The sequence below is a fragment of the Rutilus rutilus genome (assembly GCF_951802725.1).
Source record: "Rutilus rutilus genome assembly, chromosome: 16".
Taxonomy (NCBI): domain Eukaryota; kingdom Metazoa; phylum Chordata; class Actinopteri; order Cypriniformes; family Leuciscidae; genus Rutilus; species Rutilus rutilus.
The window spans coordinates 27,021,657-27,045,117 of NC_140224.1; the positions used below are offsets into that span (position 1 = coordinate 27,021,657).

Here is a 23,461-nt window from a genome sequence, read left to right on the forward strand (position 1 = left end):
GCTGGGAAAATAAACTTTATTAGACCACTGCATCCAATTAATCTGTAAAATTTGGCGGTTGTATAAAAGAGCTACCCTCACAAGGGAGAAAGATGCATTTTGTTTTATATTAAATAATTTATGGGCAGGAACTGCCACAGGAAAAGCAAGCAAAAACAGAAACAGAACAATTTTAGTGGCCATTTCTAAACAGAGTCTAGAAGAATCACGTGGTCGGATTCACGCTCACACACTCCAAGTGCATGATCTGCAAGCACATGATCTATGATGTATCAGCCAGCTTTATGAATACATTGCAGTTCCATTGTTAATGCTTAACAGCACTGAGAGGCTATCACTTCAGAAAACATTAATATGTAGATGTAAACGCCTCATGATTCCATTTAGCAAAAGACTGAACATTGAAATTCATATAATTCATTCATATAAAGTGTATTGCTCATAGTGAAGGCACTTAAGCCTGGTAAACAATAATAAATAATGCCAGTAAAAATAGGATTAAGTCTGACTGCCATTTACAAAACTTCCTTACAGTATCATATGGCTAAGAAAAATAAAAACAGTGTGGGAAAAAAGGTAGTAAGAATAATATTATCAGCCAAACCAACCATGAAGGGCTGTCGGAGCAGCTGACAGGCTACATTTTTACACTACACTGCATAATTTCGAATATTATTGTGTGAGAGCATGTGACTGAGTGAATGAAGATGGCTGATAATGATATCAGGCTATTTAACCAAGGCATTACACAAGCTTAATCATGTGAAACACCCCTAGCAGAACCACAAAATATATTGCTAATGAGAGCTAGGCACTTTGTATAATATTTGTCAAGATTTAACAGTCAGATCCTGACTCTGCAATTAGCACTTGCGATCCATCATTAGCGTGATGACAAGCCTGTGTGAGGTCGGATTACTGCAGTATGTGTTAGCCACAGGAAGTGATTAGAATGTTAATGGGATATTCACCTAAAAATCATTCACTCACCCTCATGTCGTTCTGTCGTTCTTTTGCGGAACACCAAAGAAGAACAGAAAGTGGAAAAACAGTTTTAGTCCATAATATGAATGCCAATGGGGTCCAAAACAACCCCATTGGACCCCATTGACTTTCAATGTGTAGGCATTAAAAAAAGTGTTCCACAGAAGGAGGAAATAAAGTCATGCAGGTTTAGAATGGCACGAGGGTGCGTAAATGACAAGATTTTCATTTTTGGTTGAATTATCACTTTAAATATGCCCAAAGAACCATGTACACGCCTGTTTTAAAAGGCATGCTTGAGCGTCACAGCAACAGGACCTTCCTGGGATGTGGAACCGATCAGAAGAGGTTGTCTGAAGGACACGGCCTTCATCATACAAGCCCCACCCTTAGAAAGGCAGTAGTAGACCCAGGCGTCGAGTCTCAGCGTTGGGTCTGGGGATGCGGGGGTCGCTGGGATGGATGAGACGATCGAGATGGGTTCAGAGAGATCACTGATGCTCCCCGTCACAGCTCGCCCTTCCAGTAACCACTCATTACCTGCAGAGGAAAACAACATTTAGTGTTTGACATTTCTGGCTGATGTTTGTATGAAGGGCATTGGCTCCTGAAGTACCATGTGTTTGGGTGTCAAATAACACACATACACCTGCCAAGGCAATGAATATTTCATCAAATATATCATCTCCCTCTTGATAGGGACTTTCATATATGTGGTCAAAGGAAATGCCTTTAGTTAGTGGTTTTGCACTGCAGCGTGTACCAGGTGTGTGTCACTGGCCTTGAATCAAGGGCAGGCCACTAAGACAAGTGCCAGATAGAATTAGGACAGTGTCCAATCAAATGATCCCCAGTGAGAGCTAAAACAGGAGAGGACGTGAGCAAAGACCCACAGAACTGAGTTTATGCAATATCAGCCACCTGGAGGTGCAGATAAGTATCACATACATTGTATATTGTATGTTAATTTTCATTAAAAATATTAAAAAAAACTACCCCATTTTGGAGTTTTCAAGTCTCTTCTGCTAACCAAGGCTGCATTTATTTTATCACAAATTCAGTAAAAACAGCAATATTGTGAATTACCATTTTAAAAATAAATAAAAAATTTAAATGTTAAAAATATGTTTCAAAATACCCCACAGATATTTTTATATAGCATGTTCAAATTGTCACTTTTTGAGGGTGAGCAAAAACGCACCATTTTGTGTCTGTCCCTTTAAATGCAAATGAGCTGCTGCTCCCAGCACAGGGGGCGGAGCTTCAACAGCATGCATGGACATGCACTGAAAATTTCAAACACTTTTAGCCTTTTATGTTGAAACCAGATTCAGACAATGATGGAGAGACTCAAGAAGAAGTGACAACATGTAGAATGCAACAGCACATTTCTGAATGGTTAGTTGATGAATTTAATGTAGCTTATGTGTAGTTACCTTCTAGTCATTGATTAGCATATTCTGTCATGATAATCTATAAATCGCGTTCCTGGGGGCGGGGTTTATGTAAATGTTAGGGTTTGTGATGTCACTAACCCAGGAGAAATCTCGTGTAGTCCCTACCAGCCGTTTGTTGTTTGAACTTTGATCGTCGTAACTTTGCAGATGTTGTTTATGCTCAAACAGCAACATTACACACTAACTAAAATCAAAAAAGTGAAATCATAATCAACCACCCCTTTAATATTTAAAGTAATTAATTCATGTGATGGGAAAGCTGAATTTTCAGCATCATTACTCCAGTCTTCAGTGTCACATGATTCTTCAGAAATCAGTCTAATATGCTGATTTGGTGCTCAAGAAACATTTCTCATTATTATCAATGTTGCTTAATATTTTTGTGAAAACCGTGATACATTATTTTCAGGATTCTTTGTTCAAAAAGACAGCAAATATTTGAAATGGAAATCGTTTGTATCGTTATAAATGTCTGTTTCTTTTGATCAATTTAATCAGTCATTTTTTTGTCACCCTTGATGGCACTTTCCCCAGTCTCCATTAATTTCTGACCCTGCTGATATAACTATTTACATAATGATAATATTTTTCCAAGAAAACAAGATTTCAATTCACATGTGTATTTACATATAACACAAAACAATTAACACTGCTAACTAATACACACGCAAAGCCACCCACAAACAAGCACTCACGGTAATGTGGTGCATAATTACAGTCAATCAATCAAAGTCAGACAGAACTATTCCCATTTCTGAGAATGTTACGCCCACAGACAATCAGGCTTTTTTTGGGGGTCCTAATGGGCATCTTTGTTCTAATTATGCAGCGTCGCCCCCCCCCGGGACTTTTTGCCACTTCAACTATGACCACTTTCGTAAACTAATTAGGTGCTTGTTTATTGGATGGTAAAACGTTCTGGTGCAGAGCGGAGACAAACAACCAAAGTGATGAGCAGAAGTCGTCTCTGGTGACTGAGCTGATTATCAATCGCGGAAGATGTGCGTTCGGAAGGGATTGATGTTTTTGTGAAGAAGAACTGAGACAAAAGACAACAGGAAAGACAAATGTTGCAGCAGACGGACAGAGTGAGGCAGAAATGATGATGCTAAAAAAAGAGAAAGAGAGAGATAGGAAGGGTAAGATAGAATGAAGGGATGACCGTGTGTTGGGATGCATAGAGGAATTGTTTATTTATCCTTGGATCGTCTCCCAGTACGGCCAGCTGGTCCCTGAAGCCTGCTGAAAATGTGTGAACACAGCAATCCAGCAAACAAAACACTACAGTTCACCCCACGGAGATGCCCCAGAGGAATAATATACAAGGTGCGAAAACCGCATGTAAATAAATGCGTTTTACATAATATTCATTGCTAGGGATTGAAATTGATAGCTATTAAAGATGCTCTTTTTCGATAAATTTGATTTTGTACTTCAGCTTCACGATATACCGGAATTTTTTTTTTGTGAAATGGGCTGCGATTTAATTAAGTAAATACATGTGCTACCGGGTTCAAAATGAAGCATGTTATTTACACACGTGTAGTTTATGATAAAGTCTCAGTCTCAGAACGGCTTAGTTAATTTACTGTGAATCAAGCTATTCTGAGACACTGTGAGCTACACACATGCAAATGAACATTCAGTGCTTTTACTCTGTGAGGGTACATGTCAGCGATGTACTAAAAACGGAAAAGTTGTTCCTTTGTACAGACGACAGCACTGTCAAAATGATTCCCATTCACATGGATCTGCAAAACGGTTAAAAACGCTGTATTATGCTGTCAGACTAGTAGTTGTCAATGTCACTTTGTAAAGAAACAATACGCACCTATTGTAACGATTATGTTCTTTCTGTCTGCACCTGTTCTTGTTAGTCCTAATTAGTTTAATCTTTCTTCACCTGTGCCTGTTTAGTTCCCTCATTCACCTTGTGTATTTATACTCCCTGTTCTGTTCAGTCCCTTGTTGGTTCTCATTAATGTTAGTAGTGGTTATGTCTGTCCTGCTTGAACTAATCAAGTAAAGTTTGTGTTTACACTGATCTTCGTCTCGTGCCTTCAACTACCACCACAGCGTTACACCTATAGACTAAACACACAATATGCATGCGCATGACGTCACCGTTTTGAAAAACGTGCACTTTGAAACCTGTTTTCAACAGTTTGTCTTTTTAGGCCCCCAAAACTCCATTGTCTATTGGCCAAAACGCATAATTCTTTAAGGGGGGAGTGTACCTGTTTATTTGCAGGCAACCTGTCAAAATATAAGCTTAATGGTAAACTATTTGAAAATGAAGATGTGAATATTATTATTGTAATTCTACAGTAAAAAATAAAATGTATTATTTAAATATATTTAATAATAGTCAAAATAAAATCATAATAAATACAAAATTTGGTTACATTTGAATTGTTCAAAAACAGTGTGAATGTGGCCTATGATATTTTTTTAATGATTTTTTTTCTAACTTTAGTTAGTGTGTAATGTTGCTGTTTGAGCATAAATAACATCTGCAAAGTTCCGACGCTCAAAGTTCAAAGCAAAGGGAGATATTTGCTTTTAAAGAAATTGCTTTTAAGGACTACAACAAACGGCTAGTAGGGACTACACGAGATTCCTCTGGGGTTAGAGACATCACAAACCCTAACATTTAAATAAACCCAACCCCCGGGATTCGGGAACACGATTTATAGATTATCAAGACAGAATATGCTAATCAATGACTAGAAGATAACTACACATAAGCTACATTAAATTCATCAACTAGCTATTCAGAAATGTTGTCTACATGTTGTCACTTCTTCTTGAGTCTCTCCAGCTTTGTCTGACTCCGGTTTGAATATAAAAGGCTAAAAGTTTTTGAAATTTTCAGTGCGTGTCTGTGTGAGGTAATCGGAGCTGCTAACCAGGCATAGACCGTAAAAAAAATATGGACGTAGTGTCCGTGACGTCACCCGTAGGTTTCTGAAGCCTAAAGTGGGCGTGGCCAAACGTCGCCATCCCGAATTTATTTATTTTTACAGTCAGACAATTAGCTGAGATAACGTGACGGGCCGGCTAACAAACAGTAGACAAACGGCTAATGATGACTAATGACCACTGCAGTGGGAATCCACCTGTCACTCAAAAGTGGACACCCTTGTTTATGCAGAAATTTAAGGCTTAATATAATTTAAACGGATGAGTTATAAAAAAATTCACCCCCCTCACAGTTGTCATGAAGGGCAAAATTAGCTATATAGACCAAAGCCACTTTTTGCACCAGGCTGTAAACGTGTTTTTTTCTGCTTTAAAGTTGGGCATTTTAACATGGGGGAGTTACAGATTTGACTCACTTCTGCACCCAGCCTCAAGCGGCCAGTCGATGAATTGCCGTTGAATTCACTTCCGTGTTGGTTTCAAGAGAGAGACAGGGAGGTTGCCTCTTGCTGCTAACACAAGCTCTTGAAGCTCCGCCCTCAGCAGCTCATTTGCATTTAAAGGGACAGATGGTGCGTTTTTGCTCACCACAGAGATTTATTTTACATCTTGTGAAAAGGGCATTAGACCACCCCTTTAACTCTATGGTTTGATTTGATTCTTGTAAATAGTAAACCCAAGTATGAATGAACACACAATTTGGTACTATATGGTTATCCGGACCACACCAGACCACACGTGACCACAACCGCTCTTGGTTGGTCGTAACCCCAGTGACGGGTAGGTTTAGGGGCGGGTTGGGGTAGGTCATCACATGTGGTCCGGATAACCGTATAGTACCCACAATTTTTTCAAGTTGTTGTTCAGCCCTAAAAGGTTATTGCACTTTGAAAAAAATCCTCTGCTTTTTTGGGGTGAAATTTGGTCACCCCAATCATTCATTCTTTCCAAACAGAGCTATTTAAGTCACCTAGTGAAACTTCCTGTATTTTTTCATATTGCAAAAAAACGAAATGTAATTTTTTCCAATATCATGCATGCCTATTTTGTACCTTCTGCAGAAAGGCTCCAGAAACTAGGGGCTTCTTCGGTCAGCTTAGTCCCAGTCGGTAGCGCCAATTTCAGCAAAAGAGTGACTGACTGCCCTGAAGAAACTGTGATTGATGGCATGGTAAGAACTGGGGCTGATTTGGGAAGCTTGGGAAGCTTTTTGACAGCAGGCGTGTTGCTGGTAGCAGTTGTGAGGATAGAATCAACCTCTGCTTTCCCTACAATGGGAAACTGGTGCAAAAAGTTAGAGAAAACAATGAGACAATTATTAAGAAGGACAAATGTCAAATGACAACCCACAAATGGGAACTCACCAAAGAGACCGTTTTGGTCTCCAGGTCAAGGACTTTGATGTGATGGTTGTTGGTGTCTGCCACATACAGCAGTTTTCCTCCCTCACCCACACATAGGCCTCCGGGTTCGTTGAAGCTGGACTCCAGAAAGCCTGGGCCAATCCCGTTCCCAGCCTCCCCTGTGCCTGCCAGCAATTTGCACTGCTTAGTCTTTGGATCCACCTCTTTGATCTGCAACAGAGAAGCTCTTTGACCATTGGTAGTTTAACTAGGTGTTTGCCCATTTAAAAACTTGCAACATTTTATGACAATATGTATTGTACAACATGTTCTGCAAGTTGCTTTACTAATTATTTTTTAAAGAGTGGCATGATTCCCAAATAAAAAGTGGAAGAAGAGAGAAAAAAATAAAAAAATAAAACAGGGATGATGCACAAAATAATTCCCTTTTTTGTCAAATGTTTTGCTTAAAAAGTTGAAGCTGTCTTTCATTAAAACCAATGACATTTAGTTTGATATTTTATTTAATCCAATAACATTCATTTTTAAAATGCTGCTTAAATATATATTGGGGCCACTGCACTACAGTTGAATTCATTTATGCAAATAAATCCTGAATAATTAAAGGGTAAGTTTACCCAAAAATGAAAATTGTCATTAATTACTCACCCTTATGTCGTTCCAAACCCGTAAGACTTTTGTTCATCTTCAGAACACAAATGAAGATTTTTTTTAATGAAATCTGAGAGCTGAAATTTATGAAATCAATGGAATCCCTCCATTGACAGTCTATGCAACTACCACTTTCAAGCCCCAGAAAGGTAGTAAAGACATCATAAAAGTAATCCATGTGACCCAAGTGGTTTAACCTCAATTTTATGAAGCGACACAAGTGCTTTGTTTGCACAAAAAACAACATAATTTACCACTTTATTTACAAAATATTACGCTCCAGGGTGAACGACATGAGGGTGAGAAATTAATGACAGAATTTTATTAAAAGTATAAAAATATCACCTAGGCCTACAATATTGTTAAATAGAAATCACACACACACACATACACACACACGTTTGTGTGTCCGGTGCAAAGACTGACCTTGTGATTGTAAGAATCTGCGACATAGAGGAGGCTGCTGTCCTCATTCCAGGACACTCCTAATGGATGTTGCAGTTTTGCATCTATGCCCTTCCCATCAACGTCCCCAAATGCAAACAGGTTCTGCTCAACATAAAGAAAACACGATCTTAAAGGGCCATGCATGATTTCTTGACTGCTTACCCATGAGAACAACGTTACGCTTTGATGCAAAGTTGTGAGAACGTATAAATGATCCTTTTCTGTTTATTTACTCAATTTGGTTAGCGCTCAACAGCGCTGTGGTGGTCTAATGTACAAAATAAGTTACTGAACATCACAAGGGGGAAAAAAAAGCTCATTAATCCAGTGACCAAATATGGTGAAACCCAATCCGTTCTCATTCTCTGACTGACTCAAAGGAAATCTAGCAGATCTGAAAAATGTCTCGACTGCTCCGAGAAATGGAGAAAAATTGTTTCTCATTCAAATCGCCTAGGGTTCATTAAGTGATAAAAATTGCTCCACGACTTTATTTATTAAACGTCTCCCTGCATTACAGCAAGCGTTGGGGATCTTGCAGTGCCAAACAAACTTGTTCAAAAAACTGATTTATGCATGCAAATGTGACTTGCAATCAACTGTGATAATTTATGACCCCATAAAAATTCAACTCTCTCCATATGGTGTGATTTTCCTAAAGTGAACTGGATAAAAACACCCTCCTTCCCTTATAAAGTATGTGCAGGGAAGACAAATTGCTCAGAAGGGTTGAGAAATGATCTGATACTGATCAGAAGAAATAAAGTCTGCTTGACCAAAGATCTGAGTCCTCCCAAAAAAACAGAAGTGCAACACGTTTAAACTTCTTTCTTTGTATCTGATTGTTTTAGAAGTCATTGCATTAACCCGGCAGCTTTTGCATTGTTCAACAAAACTAAAATGATGTATAAAGAAGCTCTAACTTGTAAATAGAAAAGAGATTTAAAACTTTATAATAAAAAAAAGTTTATAAACTTAAATCTACATGTAAACAACCTGTTTAAAATGTGTACACGTTCTACTAGTTCTTAAACTAAAATGATTAAAAATAGTTGATGTAAATTGAAATAAAATGTAAATATTAGATGAAAAACTTTACTAAACTAAAAGTTAAAGTACTAAAGTTACTAAAGTTAAAACTGAAATATAAAACAAATCACAGCAAAAACTAATAAAACTGACAAAATTATATAACAAAATGATTGAAACCTAAACTAAAATACACTCACCTAAAGGATTAATAGGAACACCATACTAATACTGTGTTTGACCCCCTTTCGCCTTCAGAACTGCCTTAATTCTACGTGGCATTGATTCAACAAGGTGCTGAAAGCATTCTTTAGAAATGTTGGCCCATATTGATAGGATAGCATCTTGCAGTTGATGGAGATTTGTGGGATGCACATCCAAGGCACGAAGCTCCCGTTCCACCACATCCCAAAGATGCTCTATTGGGTTGAGATCTGGTGACTGTGGGGGCCATTTTAGTACAGTGAACTCATTGTCAATGTTCAAGAAACCAATTTGAAATGATTCGAGCTTTGTGACATGGTGCATTATCCTGCTGGAAGTAGCCATCAGAGGATGGGTACATGGTGGTCATAAAGGGATGGACATGGTCAGAAACAATGCTCAGGTAGGCCGTGGCATTTAAACGATGCCCAATTGGCACTAAGGGGCCTAAAGTGTGCCAAGAAAACATCCCCCACACCATTACACCACCACCACCAGCCTGCACAGTGGTAACAAGGCATGATGGATCCATGTTCTCATTCTGTTTACGCCAAATTCTGACTCTACCATCTGAATGTCTCAACAGAAATCGAGACTCATCAGACCAGGCAACATTTTTCCAGTCTTCAACTGTCCAATTTTGGTGAGCTCGTGCAAATTGTAGCCTCTTTTTCCTATTTGTAGTGGAGATGAGTGGTACCCGGTGGGGTCTTCTGCTGTTGTAGCCCATCCGCCTCAAGGTTGTGCGTGTTGTGGCTTCACAAATGCTTTGCTGCATACCTCGGTTGTAACGAGTGGTTATTTCAGTCAAAGTTGCTCTTCTATCAGCTTGAATCAGTCGGCCCATTCTCCTCTGACCTCTAGCATCAACAAGGCATTTTCGCCCACAGGACTGCCGCATACTGGATGTTTTTCCCTTTTCACACCATTCTTTGTAAACCCTAGAAATGGTTGTGCGTGAAAATCCCAGTAACTGAGCAGATTGTGAAATACTCAGACCGGCCCGTCTGGCACCAACAGCCATGCCACGCTCAAAATTGCTTAAATCACCTTTCTTTCCCATTCTGACATTCAGTTTGGAGTTCAGGAGATTGTCTTGACCAGGACCACACCCCTAAATGCATTGAAGCAACTGCCATGTGATTGGTTGATTAGATAATTGCATTAATGAGAAATTGAATAGGTGTTCCTAATAATCCTTTAGGTGAGTGTATATAAATAAAAGTTAATTTAAAATGATTAATTAACACTATAATACTTTATAAACAATACTACAAAAAACATATATATCTATTATACTAGATGTCATTTAGCATTAATATTATTAAAATCACTTGAATCTATTAAAGTCCCCCTGTGGTGAAAATCAAGCTTTTAATGTTGTTTATATGTCTATGTGGTGTTTTTAATATGCTTTAAGACAAACCATGTGCAAATTCGCAAGTCAACACCATTTCTGAGTATTTTCTCCTTAAAACTGCAGTGAACAAAAGACAGTCTCAAAAACGCGGTTTGAAATCGCTGGTGTTTGTGACGTCACAAACTAGCTTGTAACCAATCACGTCAACGATTGGATCTCTGAGCTGGTGTAAGTGAGTGGAGGCGGGGCTAATTTGCATATTCATAGAACCATGTATACTAAATGAGGCAAGGGTGTAGAGGAAGGTTTCCAAGGAAAAAAAAACGTTTAAATTTGGTGCATAAATCATAAAAAGGATGAGAAACACTAATATTTAACATTTTAGAGAGTTGACCTGGAAACATGGCAGGTAGGGCTTACCATAGGGTCTCTCTCTCCCCCCACCACATGTTTGACTGCTCCGTCCTTCAGCGAAAGGCTACGAATAGTGCTGCTCTCACTGTCTGCGATGAAGAGACATTTCCAGGGCTCTGTTGGGGCAAGAGCCAGGCCTGACGGCTGGGCCAGTCCCGCTTTATGAGGGTACGAGTTATTTCTGTTCTCCTCATTCCCACTGCCCGCAAAGCGCACACATGTTCCTTTTTTGCTGTCGCTGGAAAAGGCATTAGACAAAGATGGATAAGTCTGATTAAATTGAAGGGTTACGTAGCTCTTAATTTGGCTGACTCTAAAAGAAAAGCCAGAATTGTGATAAAATGGACAAAATATCCACAATTAGGAGTTAATAGCATGTAAGAGCAAAAACAAATGTTGCCAAAAAGTCTTAAACAAAATCATTATATTTAATAAAGTAGTTCCCCCCCACACAAGTTCTTTATCAGAGATATTAAAGCTGTTATCAGTTCTCACAACGACTCTAAAAACGTCAAGGGAAATGTTACACTAGCGAACAGAACACAAAGTTAATGGTTCACTTTGTATCAGGACGATCAGAACGATTTCCGCCAACAGCGAACTGTGTGGCTGCCCAGAAAATGACATCACTTGGGCAGTCCCGTGGCCTCTTTACATGAATGTTGCCTTGTCTGTACAGAACTGACATGAGGAGTACACAGGGAGAAGAGCTCACCTCCCTTTGGGAAGCTTCCCGTCCTCCAGGAAGAGAGCCCAGATCTGATGCGTTCCTGCCATGGCTATCCACAATATATCACCACCTGCATAAACACAAACACACGGTATCAAAGAGTAAACATCTTACGTTTTCTACAATATATTGATGTTGATTATCTTGCTAAACATAACAGAACAAATTCTTAGTCAAGTGTGCATGAAACAAGGGTAAACAAGATTTCAATCTCAAACATGCACAAACTTCTTATTCACATTTGATCCCTTTGGGCTACATGAAGATCACTTTATTAGATCTTTTTTTAGATTTTTTTTATTGCAATATTATAAATAATATATAACAAATATTTGTTGTTTATTTTTAGTTATATTAAAAGTAAATAAATAAACTATGCAATTACTAATAATAAATGAATTAATAATTATACAAATAAAAAGGTAACATTTTGTGGAAAAAGACAAAGTACCGAAATGATTTAAAGCACTGGAAACAGAAAAGCACAGAGTGACCTGTACCGATAAATCGACATTTGAAATCATTTTAAGAATTGTGTGGAGGGGCACTAATACTCGAGAGTATTGCAATGCATTTTCGCTTAGAGGAATCAGAAATGAAGGGCTCTGTACTTGTGTCTAACAATAGACCTCTAATGGTACTGCGCTTATCAGGGACAATTTCTTTGCTGGGCTGGAGCCTAACTACACGCATTCATGAAAGAGTTGAGCCAGAGGGAAAGAAACAGTGAGGGAAAGAGAAATTGAAAAGGTTTGACATGGAGAGGAAGGGACCAGAACTCTCCTCCTCATGCTGGATTTTCAAAGGGATCGGAGATGGATAGAAACAGTAAAAACAGAGAATGAGCCAAAGTGGATCAAAGACAAAGACGTGCTGCAGGATTTCAACATTACAATTAAACTTCGAGGAGGAAAACAGATGGTTAGATGGTTAAGGAAACAATATGAAGTGGCAAATATAAAATATTACAGTAGGTATTGGTTTGTACTACACAAACAAATGCTTCAGATGATCTCATTCTACTTGAGCTTCCAATAATTTATTATTCCAATGATTAAATAAATGTATATATGTGTACATGTATACATGTGTGGGTGTGCGTAGAAAGAAAGAAATAACTTAAAAAATATTATAATGCTAACCAAGGCTACATTTATTTGAGCAAAAATATAGTAAAAACAGTAGAATTGTGAAATATTATTACAATTGAAAATAACTGTTTTCTATTGAAATATATTTTAAAATGCAATTTAATCCTGTGATAGCAAAGTTACATTTTCAACAGCCATTACTCCAGTCTTCAGTGACATGATACTTTACATTGTATACACTATATATATATATATATATATATATATATATATATATATATATATACACACACTCACCTAAAGGATTATTAGGAACACCTGTTCAATTTCTCATTAATGCAATTATCTAATCAACCAATCACATGGCAGTTGCTTCAATGCATTTAGGGGTGTGGTCCTGGTCAAGACAATCTCCTGAACTCCAAACCGAATGTCAGAATGGGAAAGAAAGGTGATTTAAGCAATTTTGAGCGTGGCATGGTTGTTGGTGCCAGATGGGCCGGTCTGAGTATTTCACAATCTGCTCAGTTACTGGGATTTTCACGCACAATCATTTCTAGGGTTTACAAAGAATGGTGTGAAAAGGGAAAAACATCCAGTATGCAGCAGTCCTGTGGGCGAAAATGCCTTGTTGATGCTAGAGGTCAGAGGAGAATGGGCCGACTGATTCAAGCTGATAGAAGAGCAACTTTGACTGAAATAACCACTCGTTACAACCGAGGTATGCAGCAAAGCATTTGTAAAGCCACAACACGCACAACCTTGAGGCGGATGGGCTACAACAGCAGAAGACCCCACCGGGTACCACTCATCTCCACTACAAATAGGAAAAAGAGGCTACAATTTGCACAAGCTCACCAAAATTGGACAGTTGAAGACTGGAAAAATGTTGCCTGGTCTGATGAGTCTCGATTTCTGTTGAGACATTCAGATGGTAGAGTCAGAATTTGCCGTAAATGGAATGAGAACATGGATCCATCATGCCTTGTTACCACTGTGCAGGCTGGTGGTGGTGGTGTAATGGTGTAATGGTGTGGGGGATGTTTTCTTGGCACACTTTAGGCCCCTTAGTGCCAATTGGGCATCGTTTAAATGCCACGGCCTACCTGAGCATTGTTTCTGACCATGTCCATCCCTTTATGACCACCATGTACCCATCCTCTGATGGCTACTTCCAGCAGGATAATGCACCATGTCACAAAGTTCAAATCATTTCAAATTGGTTTCTTGAACATGACAATGAGTTCACTGTACTAAAATGGCCCCCACAGTCACCAGATCTCAACCCAATAGAGCATCTTTGGGATGTGGTGGAACGGGAGCTTCGTGCCCTGGATGTGCATCCCACAAATCTCCATCAACTGCAAGATGCTATCCTATCAATATGGGCATATATTTATAAAGAATGCTTTCAGCACCTAGTTGAATCAATGCCATGTAGAATTAAGGCAGTTCTTAAGGCGAAAGGGGGTCAAACACAATATTAGTATGGTGTTCCTAATAATCCTTTAGGTGAGTGTATAGTGTGAATATCATGTTGTTACCCTACTCTTACACCAAAACATCTGTAAGTCTTCGAACACATCTGACCTGATGGGACATTGGTTACACATGATTTGGCACTGCAAGGACGATCAGCTGTCCCTCCTGTCTCCCTGTAGCTGTCTTTACTTCATGGACTAGTTTTTTTTACACAGAGAGTTATGTTATCTTTGTTAGTTTTATGCCAAACAGAGTAATATCATCTTCTGGTTTGTTTAGGAAAAATGTTATACATCCTAACCCTTGTCCCTGCCAGTGTCAGTTTCTGACCATTTACACATTGCTGATGTGTAAATGTAGGCGACCATATATTAATTTGATCAACTTTCTGGCGTCAATGATCTGTAACGAGGAGCACTTGCAGCTTAGTTATTAAATGGTCTTTTGGACTGGAGAAAGCTTTTATTCAAAAGAGGAAAAATGATTTTATGACCACTTTAAATCAAACATTTAAATTGATTGCTGCATTCAATTACAAAGAAAAAGGAAAGGAAAAGTGATAGGCACAGGATACAGAGATATCTTGTTTTTTTCAGTAGAAGAGCCTTCAAGAAAATAGCCGATTGTTCAGGGAACGGACCTAATGCACACCGGGGACTCAATGAATGTGCTCCAAACACACACTGACTAAATCAGGCACACAACACACAGACCACTTTAAACGTCTCTTGGTCATCTAATGCTAATCACATCCATTTCTTCAGCAGTTTAATAGAACGACATGACTGAATAATGCACAGTGATTGAATAATGGCTTCAATGTAAAGTAATGTTTCAGAAGCATGTAAAATTAAATTGTCTAGACCTGTGGGACGTCTTGCTCTGCATAAAGATATTACTGCAAAACAAAAAGAGGCAATCTGTGACGAAACAGTTTGCTCGAGGCACCATTTATCGAAACCACAGCCACATGAGTGCTTTCTGATCATATCTTTTTCTTTTTCTTTGGTGTTGTGGTTTAACTCAGGCAACACCACAACATTCAGCTCTGTGTCTCTGGTTAGCAACTGACAGACCACACAATTTACTTCAGGGCTGCTGCCAAACAACAAGAGGCCATTTTAGCAGAACAAAGATCTTTTTGCACCCCTCACCATACACACTTGTGAAAATCAAAGGCGAGCGTGGTATCTACAAAGCGAAGACTTCTGAGAACAACCTGATTAAAGAATCCAAGATCGACCAGACAGATAGAGAGAAGATGTGAAGAATATGTGAGAGGGAGAAAAAGGGACGTATAAAATGCTCCCGGCAGAATAATAAAACGCAGATTCACCAGATATTACATTTTATGAGCAAGGTAAGGAAAAAAAAAGGACAAAGTGACCCTTATTCTAAAGGAAGGAGCAGAGTGCACTGGAAGAGGATGGCCAGTGAAAGTACCTGTGTTGCCAAGGGTAACATCCCAGGGAGAGCTGATTGGCTGTTGTGTTCCCAGTGCTCCGCCTTCTTTATCTGTGCCTTGCACGCCAATGCCGGCTAAGGTCGAGACCTTTCCTTCTGAAAGGTTGATCTAGAGAAGAAGAAGAAGAAGAAAAAAAAGTCAAATTCTATTGAGAACAGATACAAGCACTATCATGGCACCTTTTTTCCAAGCACCAATCAGAGTGAATTTGGGTTAGAGATGCCAGCAGAACTAGCTTGACCTGATTCCGCTGATTTACCTTTCTAACAAGGTGGTTCTCCGTGTCAGCCACGTAGACCGTGTCTCCCTTTATGAACACCCCTTGTGGGGAGCTGAATTGTGCCTCAGACAAATTTCCATCTCGTCTCCCACTTGAGGGACCTAAAAAATGGCAAAGATAAACCAGTCTAAAAGTAGACTAAAATAGCCTCAAAACATTCACCAAGGAATAAAAAAAACAGCCTTTCTATACTTAAAAATAGGGCTGCCATTGCCAACTACCCCATTCATTATAGAACCATACAATATTTACAGCAATAGAATTGAGTTTCATATTAAATTAATACAGGATGCCATTTGCACATTATTTTACACCAAACAGCTACAGAGAATGTCCTTTTTCCAGCAAAGACATTCAGAATTTTGCTTTAATATGTATCAATAAAAAGATTATGCATGGGACTGTTTATTAATTAAGAAATAAAATCACGTAAAATGTAACCCCACTAATTACATTACTGCTACTAAATCAAATTACTATTTTTATTACTCAAAAGACACTATGTATGTATTAATGTATGTAATGTATTCATATATTGTGCACTTTCATGTGTTTGAAAGAAGTAATATAATTTAAAATGTCATTTATTCCTGTGATGGCAAAGCTGAGTCTTCAGTGTCACATGATCCTCCAAAAGAATTTTTGCAACAATGTAAGTCTTTACGGTCACTTTTTGATCAATTTAATGCATCCTCGCTGAATTTGGAAACTCTGCTCAAAAAGTGTGTATTACCAGGTCTTACCCCCTACAGAGTGCAGCACCTGCCCAGTATTGGAGACCACCAAAATCCTGTGGTGTCCCGTGTCGGCAATAGCCAACCGCTTGCTACTGGGGTCCATGGCTATTTTCCCAGGGAAAGAGAGGATGGAGGGAGGTAGGGAGTCTCTATAAAGTCTGATTCCCACAGCGTGGTCCTTGAGCAGCCCTTGTTCTCTGTAGTGCTTGAGGGCAGCAGCAGTGAAAAGGAAGAGCCGTTCTCGATGACCTTCACCTACCAGTGAGAAAAGCAGGTTTCCCCTGGGTCCCAGCAGCACCAGTGTGGGCCAGCAGGACACCTCCAGCTCCTGCCATAGACGAGCATCGCTGTCGTTCACTACGGGATGGGTGATGTCATATCTCAACACCGCACTGCGTATGTTCTGTAGGATTTTCTCATTGGGGAATTTAGCCGAGTGCACACCTACGACAACCAGACCGTCTGCAGAGATGGAAAAGAAGAGAAATGCAATATACAGCATTTATAGAGGGTTTGATGCTGAATAGCAGCAGCTCACATTTAGAAAAATCTTATTATGGAATATTGTAGTGTTTATTATAAATAATGTATGCATGCACTTCATTATTTTTGTCCCCTCATAATCTTTAATCAAAATAACCCCCCCCCCCCACACACACACACTTGCAGCAACAGCTCTTCTCTGTGATGACAACCTGTCACTCACATGAGATCACAACGATCCAATCAATTCCAAATGGACAAAACCATATCCTAAATATTTTCTTGTTCGAAAAGCCGTTTCACTCGAATATAAGTCACAATAAAGAAGAAAAGACTTGTGAAGCAAGTGATCCTGACTTTAAAATAATAAAACTATTAAAAACAATACAAATTCAGACTGCTTTATCAGATAGCACTTGATACTCTCTTAAATGGGGATGAAAAAAAAGAAGTTCTTTTTCCTACCAAAACCTGCTGGCCTTAGAAGACTTTTTATTAAAATGCTCTGAGGTACATTTAGGTTTCAAAGTTATCCTAAAATGTCCTTTTTAGAGAACGTTTATTAAATAATAAATGTTTAATCTGTTTAATCTCTCTGTCTGGCCCTAAATCAAAAGGAAACTGTCTTTAATTTAATTATTTAAATGTATTTTTTGCCTAATTGGTTTTTGTGGACACTTTATTTTTTTTTTTTGAACATTCAAAGAAAATCTATTCAGGTTACACAAAGCTGTTCATTCTTATCTCATCAAACAATGCGTGGAAGCATGTTGCGTTGGTGTATGCTTCTGACACGTTTTATTCGAGTCCTTGAACACTGAAAATCTCAAAGAACCATCTTTTGTCTGAGTGTCAGCCCTCGACTATTTTCAACAGTACTAAACTTCACTCTTTGTGAGTCACAGTTCCTTCCTTTTAAAAACGTTCAATAAAAGAACAACAAAAGTCTATCAGGGACAAAATTGTCTGTTAAGGAGACATGAAAACGGGATTTTACTTTATATAAAAGACCTTAATGTACTAGACGTACTGTAACAATCACATTGTAAAACTCCCTCACATCCACTCTCCCGAAGGAAACTAAGCAGAAATAATAACATATTAAAAAAACAAAAACATAATATTGGCAGCATAATTTGGGAGGGGCCTTTTTATGCAAAGTGATATGCAAAGCCAGCCATAACATAGGTAATTTACAGATAGAAGCTATGGTACAGTAGCAAAAACTTGCAGTTCAACATTGTGTCCTCACGGGGTACGTTCCAATGACAAGTAATTTGTTATAACATACAGTTATGATGAGTGTGTTTTTGGACCAATGGGATTCACAGTGGGTGTGGCTACCCAACACAATGCTGCAAAAAGAAAAACTAAGCAACTGACAATGTCATATCACTCATTGCTTATCAAGGTCGCATGATAAATGACAAAATGGAAAAGCTTTGATTGCTTGACGCTTTATGCCGTGTCTGGTTAGGACACTAAAGGCCCATTCACACAAAGGATGGTAACTATAACAATAACTATAACTATAAATTTTAAATAATCATTCTAATTCTACGAGAATAGGGAAGTCCACACAACAGCTATGACGATAACAACACAGAGGAATGATATATTTGAAATCACTTTAAGATTTGACAGCCAATCAGAATCCACCTGACATTAAAGCGCTTGAGCATTTAAAGTGACAGATGGCATAACTGAAACGTGCGCTTATAATAAACAGAATGTTATTGTGTGTTGTGGATGCTAATATAGTTTTCGTTATAATGGTCTTTATAGTTATTTTTCTTGGTGTGAATGGGCCTAAAAAGGTTAATTCACCCAAAAATTGAAATTCTGTCATCATTTACTGACCTTATGTCATTCTAAACCAAATAAAACGTTGATTGAAAATCCTAGATTTAATCTGTTCATCATTTAAATAGATCATAGCTCTTCACAAGACTTGGATTAAGCTGCTTGATTCATATGGAATAATTTTATGATGCCTTTGTGACCTTTTTAGATCTTGTCGAACTTTTAGATACGTTTTGGTTATCTGGACTTTCATTGGAGGGTCAGAACCGCTCAGATTTCATTAAAAAAATATGAACCAAAGACTTATGGCTTTTGAACAACAACATGAGGGTGAGTAACTGATGACAATTTTTATTTATGGGTGAGCCAAACCTTTTAAAAGGTCAAACCTTTAAAGGTCAAAACCTTTGGTGGAAGAAACCTTGACTAGTTATAAGTGGACTTTAGAAAATGAAATGCAACAAAAAAAAGTGAAGAAAATGTAGGCCCCTTTAAAGAAATGAGAGTATAAGAATCCCAGAGGTACACATCCTAACATGGGCTACTGCATGCAGAATGTTAAAACCAATCAAGGAAAACTCGGGGGTCTAGATTGAGAGCTCATGCAGCCCCCAGGCATCCCATTATAACCAATGCATTCTATTTCTCTGTTTGTTCCAGTCTCCTGCACTGCGCTATAGTCTGCGATCAATCCGCTTGACTTTGTCTAATTTAACAAAAATGTCAGCGGAACTTCTCCGCCTTGTCACTGGAAGTGACATTCTTCCATTCTGTGTCCCTGGGCTATGCAACGCCACCATTTAAGATTGAAGCAGATGGATGGTGGTTTTTAAATTCCGGTTCAGCCGTCCATTAGAAGATTAAAATTCATAGGCTCGGCATCAGAGATGGGAAGCAGGCGCACGGGAGACGAGTGTCCCATTTCAGTATGCTTTTAGCCTTCTTCCCCTCTGCCTATAGATGCATTTGAAATATACCAAGCTTAGCTAAAATGTGATCAATGTTTTTCTGTAGTTTTCTTCATGTCTCCCCAGCTGATGTCCCCTCAGGGAAGTAATAATGGATTGTATAACCAGCACTTCAACTTATGATAAGTATGAGAGTGAGATATGAATGTAAACTATGGAAAATATGCAGGTCTCAACAACAAGGATTTCTCGGTTTCGGTGTGAGTGAGTTCAGTTCCGACTGTTGTTTGCTCCATCAAACCAGTGCTGTGTTGTCATTATGACTTACATTAGTTGATAATGCATGTATTTTTAGGTCTTGAGAACATTAGACATTATGTCCACACACACGTACTTGCAAGTTTGTGAACCTTTTTGAATTTTCTGTATTTCTGCATACATATGACCCAAAAAATCATCAGATTTTCACACTAGTCCAAAAAGTAGACAAAGAGAACCCAAATCAAACAACTGAAACAAAATGTTACACTTGGTCATTAATTTATTTATTCAAGAAAATGATCCAATATTACATATCTTTGAGAGGCAAAAGTATGTGAAGCTCTAGGATTAACAGTAAATGAAATTAGGCTCCACCTGTTCTGAGATGTTTTCAGTCAATGGGATGATAATTGTGTGCCCTGTTTAATTTAAAGAACAGGGATATATTAAAGACTGATCTTCACAAGACGTGTTTGTGGACGTGTATCATGGCAAAACCATCTCTAAAGTGTTTGGACCTCACAAATCCACAGTCAGACAGATTGTGTACAAATGGAGGAAATACAAGACAATTGCTACCCTTCCCAGGAGTGGTCAACCAACAAGGATCACTCCAAAAAAGAAGAAGATGTGTAATAGTCTGAGAGGTCACAAAGGATCCAGGGTAACTTCCAAGCAACAAAAGGCCTATCTCACGCTGGCAGATGTTAATGTTCATGAGTCCATGGCAGAGTTGCAAGGAGAAAGCCACTGCTCTCCAAACAACTCCGAACATTGCTGCCCATCTGTAGTTTGCTCAAGATCATGTGGATAACCCAGAGGGCTATTGGAAAAAAGTTTTGCGGACAGATGAGACAAAAATAGAACTTTTTGGTTGAAATAAGAAGCGTAAGCGTTATGTTTGGTGAAAGAAAAATACTGCATTCCAGTATAAGAACCTTATCCCATATGTTAAACATGGTGGTGGTAATAGTATTATGGTTTGGGCCTGTTGTGCTGCATCTGGGCCAGGACGAATTGCCATCATTGGTGAAACAATGAATTCTGAAATACGCCAGCGAATTCTAAAGGAAAATGTCAGGACATCTATCCGTGAAAGTGGGTCATGCAGCAAGAAAACGACCCCAGCCACACAAGTCACTCTACCAAAGAATGGTTAAAGTAGAACCAACTTGTTTTCGAATGAGCAACTCAAAGTCCAGACCTTAATCAAACTGAAATATTGTGGAAGGACCTGTCCTGAAGCAAGCAGCTCATGTGAGGAAACCCACCAACATCCCAGAATTGAAGCTGTTCTGTACTGAGGAACGGGCTAAAATTCCTCCAAGTCTGATCAGCAGTTACCAGAAACATTTAGTTGTAGTTATTGCTGCACAATGTGGTCACACCAGATACTGAAAGCAAGAGTTCACATGCTTTTGCCACTGACAGATATGTAAAACTGGATCCTTTTTCTCAATAAATAATTGAGTAATAAATCTATTTTTTCTAATCTGTTTGATTGGGTTCTCGGTCTACTTTTAGGACTTGTGTGAAATAAAACAATAAATTGTAATTTTTTTTGTAAATGAAATTTTACGTTAAATTAAAAATATTCTCCTGACGCATATAAAATATGTTGCTGAAAATAAAAAAGCATTTTTGTGATGGTGCCTTTGAAAATACTGGCAGGGCAAGAACAAATCTGAACTGATTTATTGATAACCTCCCAGAACCAACAGTAGAATATGTGACTTGAATGGCAGGAGTACAAACAAAGGCTCTGCGTAATAATAAAAGGCCACTGCTCAGTGATATAATCAGCAATAAGCCCTAATAATTAATGAGACACTGGGAGGAGGGGTAGGGAGGCATGTTCTCCTTCTGTAACAGAACAGCGGTAACAGAATGTACCAAAAGAAGTGCCAAGATGAGGTATGTGTGAGATATGCCAGTGAGTGGGCTGACGGCTGCCTGGCCAGTTGCCCCGGATGATCCCACAGAAGTGGCTACCGATGGGCTACTGACAGCTGGAGCTGATAGCACTGGACGCAGAGCTGCTATAATAAGCCACAGGCCAGTATGATGATATATATATGTGAAACTCCCTGCCCTCGACTTGGTCTCTGGATATTTTAAGTCTCATATCCGATACAGTTAAGAGATAATGGGAATGTGTTGCAGGAAATAGTTATCAAGCTCAAAAGGCTCTGACTTCTGTCCCAGTGAACCCTAGGCACGATCTACTATGGGATATGTGTAAGGTCCAAAGTAAAACAGCCAAGAAACATTTATCTTGATTGGCTATTGACTGCGGCTTCATACTGTAAGATGTTTTTTGTTTACCTAATGATGTAATATACAGCATAATGACCACTGGAGTCAGGATAGATGTCATATTTAATTTTACAATTTCAACAAACAGACTCCATCACAAACATCCTCATTTACATTCATGCCAAAATTAAGCCCCTATGCCTAACAGCTCTGTGTATATACCTTCTATGGAGTAACTCTGCTCCAAATGGTGTAGATCAGGAAGTAGGTGCATGCAGTTTATGCAGCAGTAGGTGAAGAAGTCAAGCACCACCACTTTGCCTGACAGTTCCTTCCTGAGTGACAGCGGCCCGTCTGTGTTCAACCATTCCAGTCCTGCAGAATAACAATGGAATGGTTAGAGATTTAAAAAATTGTGAGTTTTAGATTCAGTGGTCCTTACTATATAATATAGTATATACATAAACTAGGACTATCAACATAATTATATTGTTTAAAAAAAATTAAGTCATAATAAAGACCTCTTTGGAAACGTACTGAGGGCCCTAGTTACAAACCAATAGATGATCACTAATCTCGGATCTCTACGTTACCAGATATGCATTAGATCACTTGTTACAGCTTTACCACTCACTGTTGATTCAATACAATATTACACAGCAGACAACAGCACTTTGTTATTGGCTTGTCATGTTCCATGATGCAGGTCATTTATCTAACACCACAAATCGATCTATGACTGGGCTGAAGTTTTAAATCCACTCCCATAAGATACAAATACCGGTACTGTAAATACACTCATCACCACTGAGTTCATTTACACTCTTACCATCTTCAAAATCCGGTATAATTAAATCTTCCTTCTCGTCTATTTTGTGCAAATACTGATGTACGAGATTTTCCTTCTCTTGTTGAGTTGTCGAGTCCTCTAAGGCACAATCTAGTTGGCTCTGAATGGAGAAAATATCTGTCAGCTTACTGTAAGACGCCATGACTCCCACAACAATAACATACCAGAGTTTATGCTCGGCACTTTCGACAAACATATCACAACCATATCCGTGAAAAACTTGTTTTGCGAGCAGTAAATATATTCGTCGAACTACTAAAAATAATGGGTTTAATAAATGTGT

At 38.7% G+C, this 23,461-nt stretch overlaps 1 protein-coding gene across 1 annotated transcript; it reads right to left on the reverse strand.

Annotated features, from left to right (window-relative positions):
- nhlrc2 (NHL repeat containing 2) lies at nucleotides 1-23,385 on the reverse strand. The gene is made up of 11 exons (XM_084434211.1): nucleotides 23,158-23,385; nucleotides 22,551-22,703; nucleotides 16,624-17,079; nucleotides 15,860-15,981; nucleotides 15,579-15,708; nucleotides 11,548-11,632; nucleotides 10,839-11,070; nucleotides 7,805-7,927; nucleotides 6,728-6,937; nucleotides 6,416-6,644; nucleotides 1-1,524 (listed from the first exon to the last, which is right to left on the reverse strand). Exons 1-11 carry the CDS (start codon nucleotides 23,372-23,374, stop codon nucleotides 1,268-1,270), a joined length of 2,214 nt encoding a protein of 737 aa, XP_084290337.1. The 5' UTR covers nucleotides 23,375-23,385; the 3' UTR covers nucleotides 1-1,267.
- Between the last annotated feature and the right edge of the window lie 76 nt (nucleotides 23,386-23,461).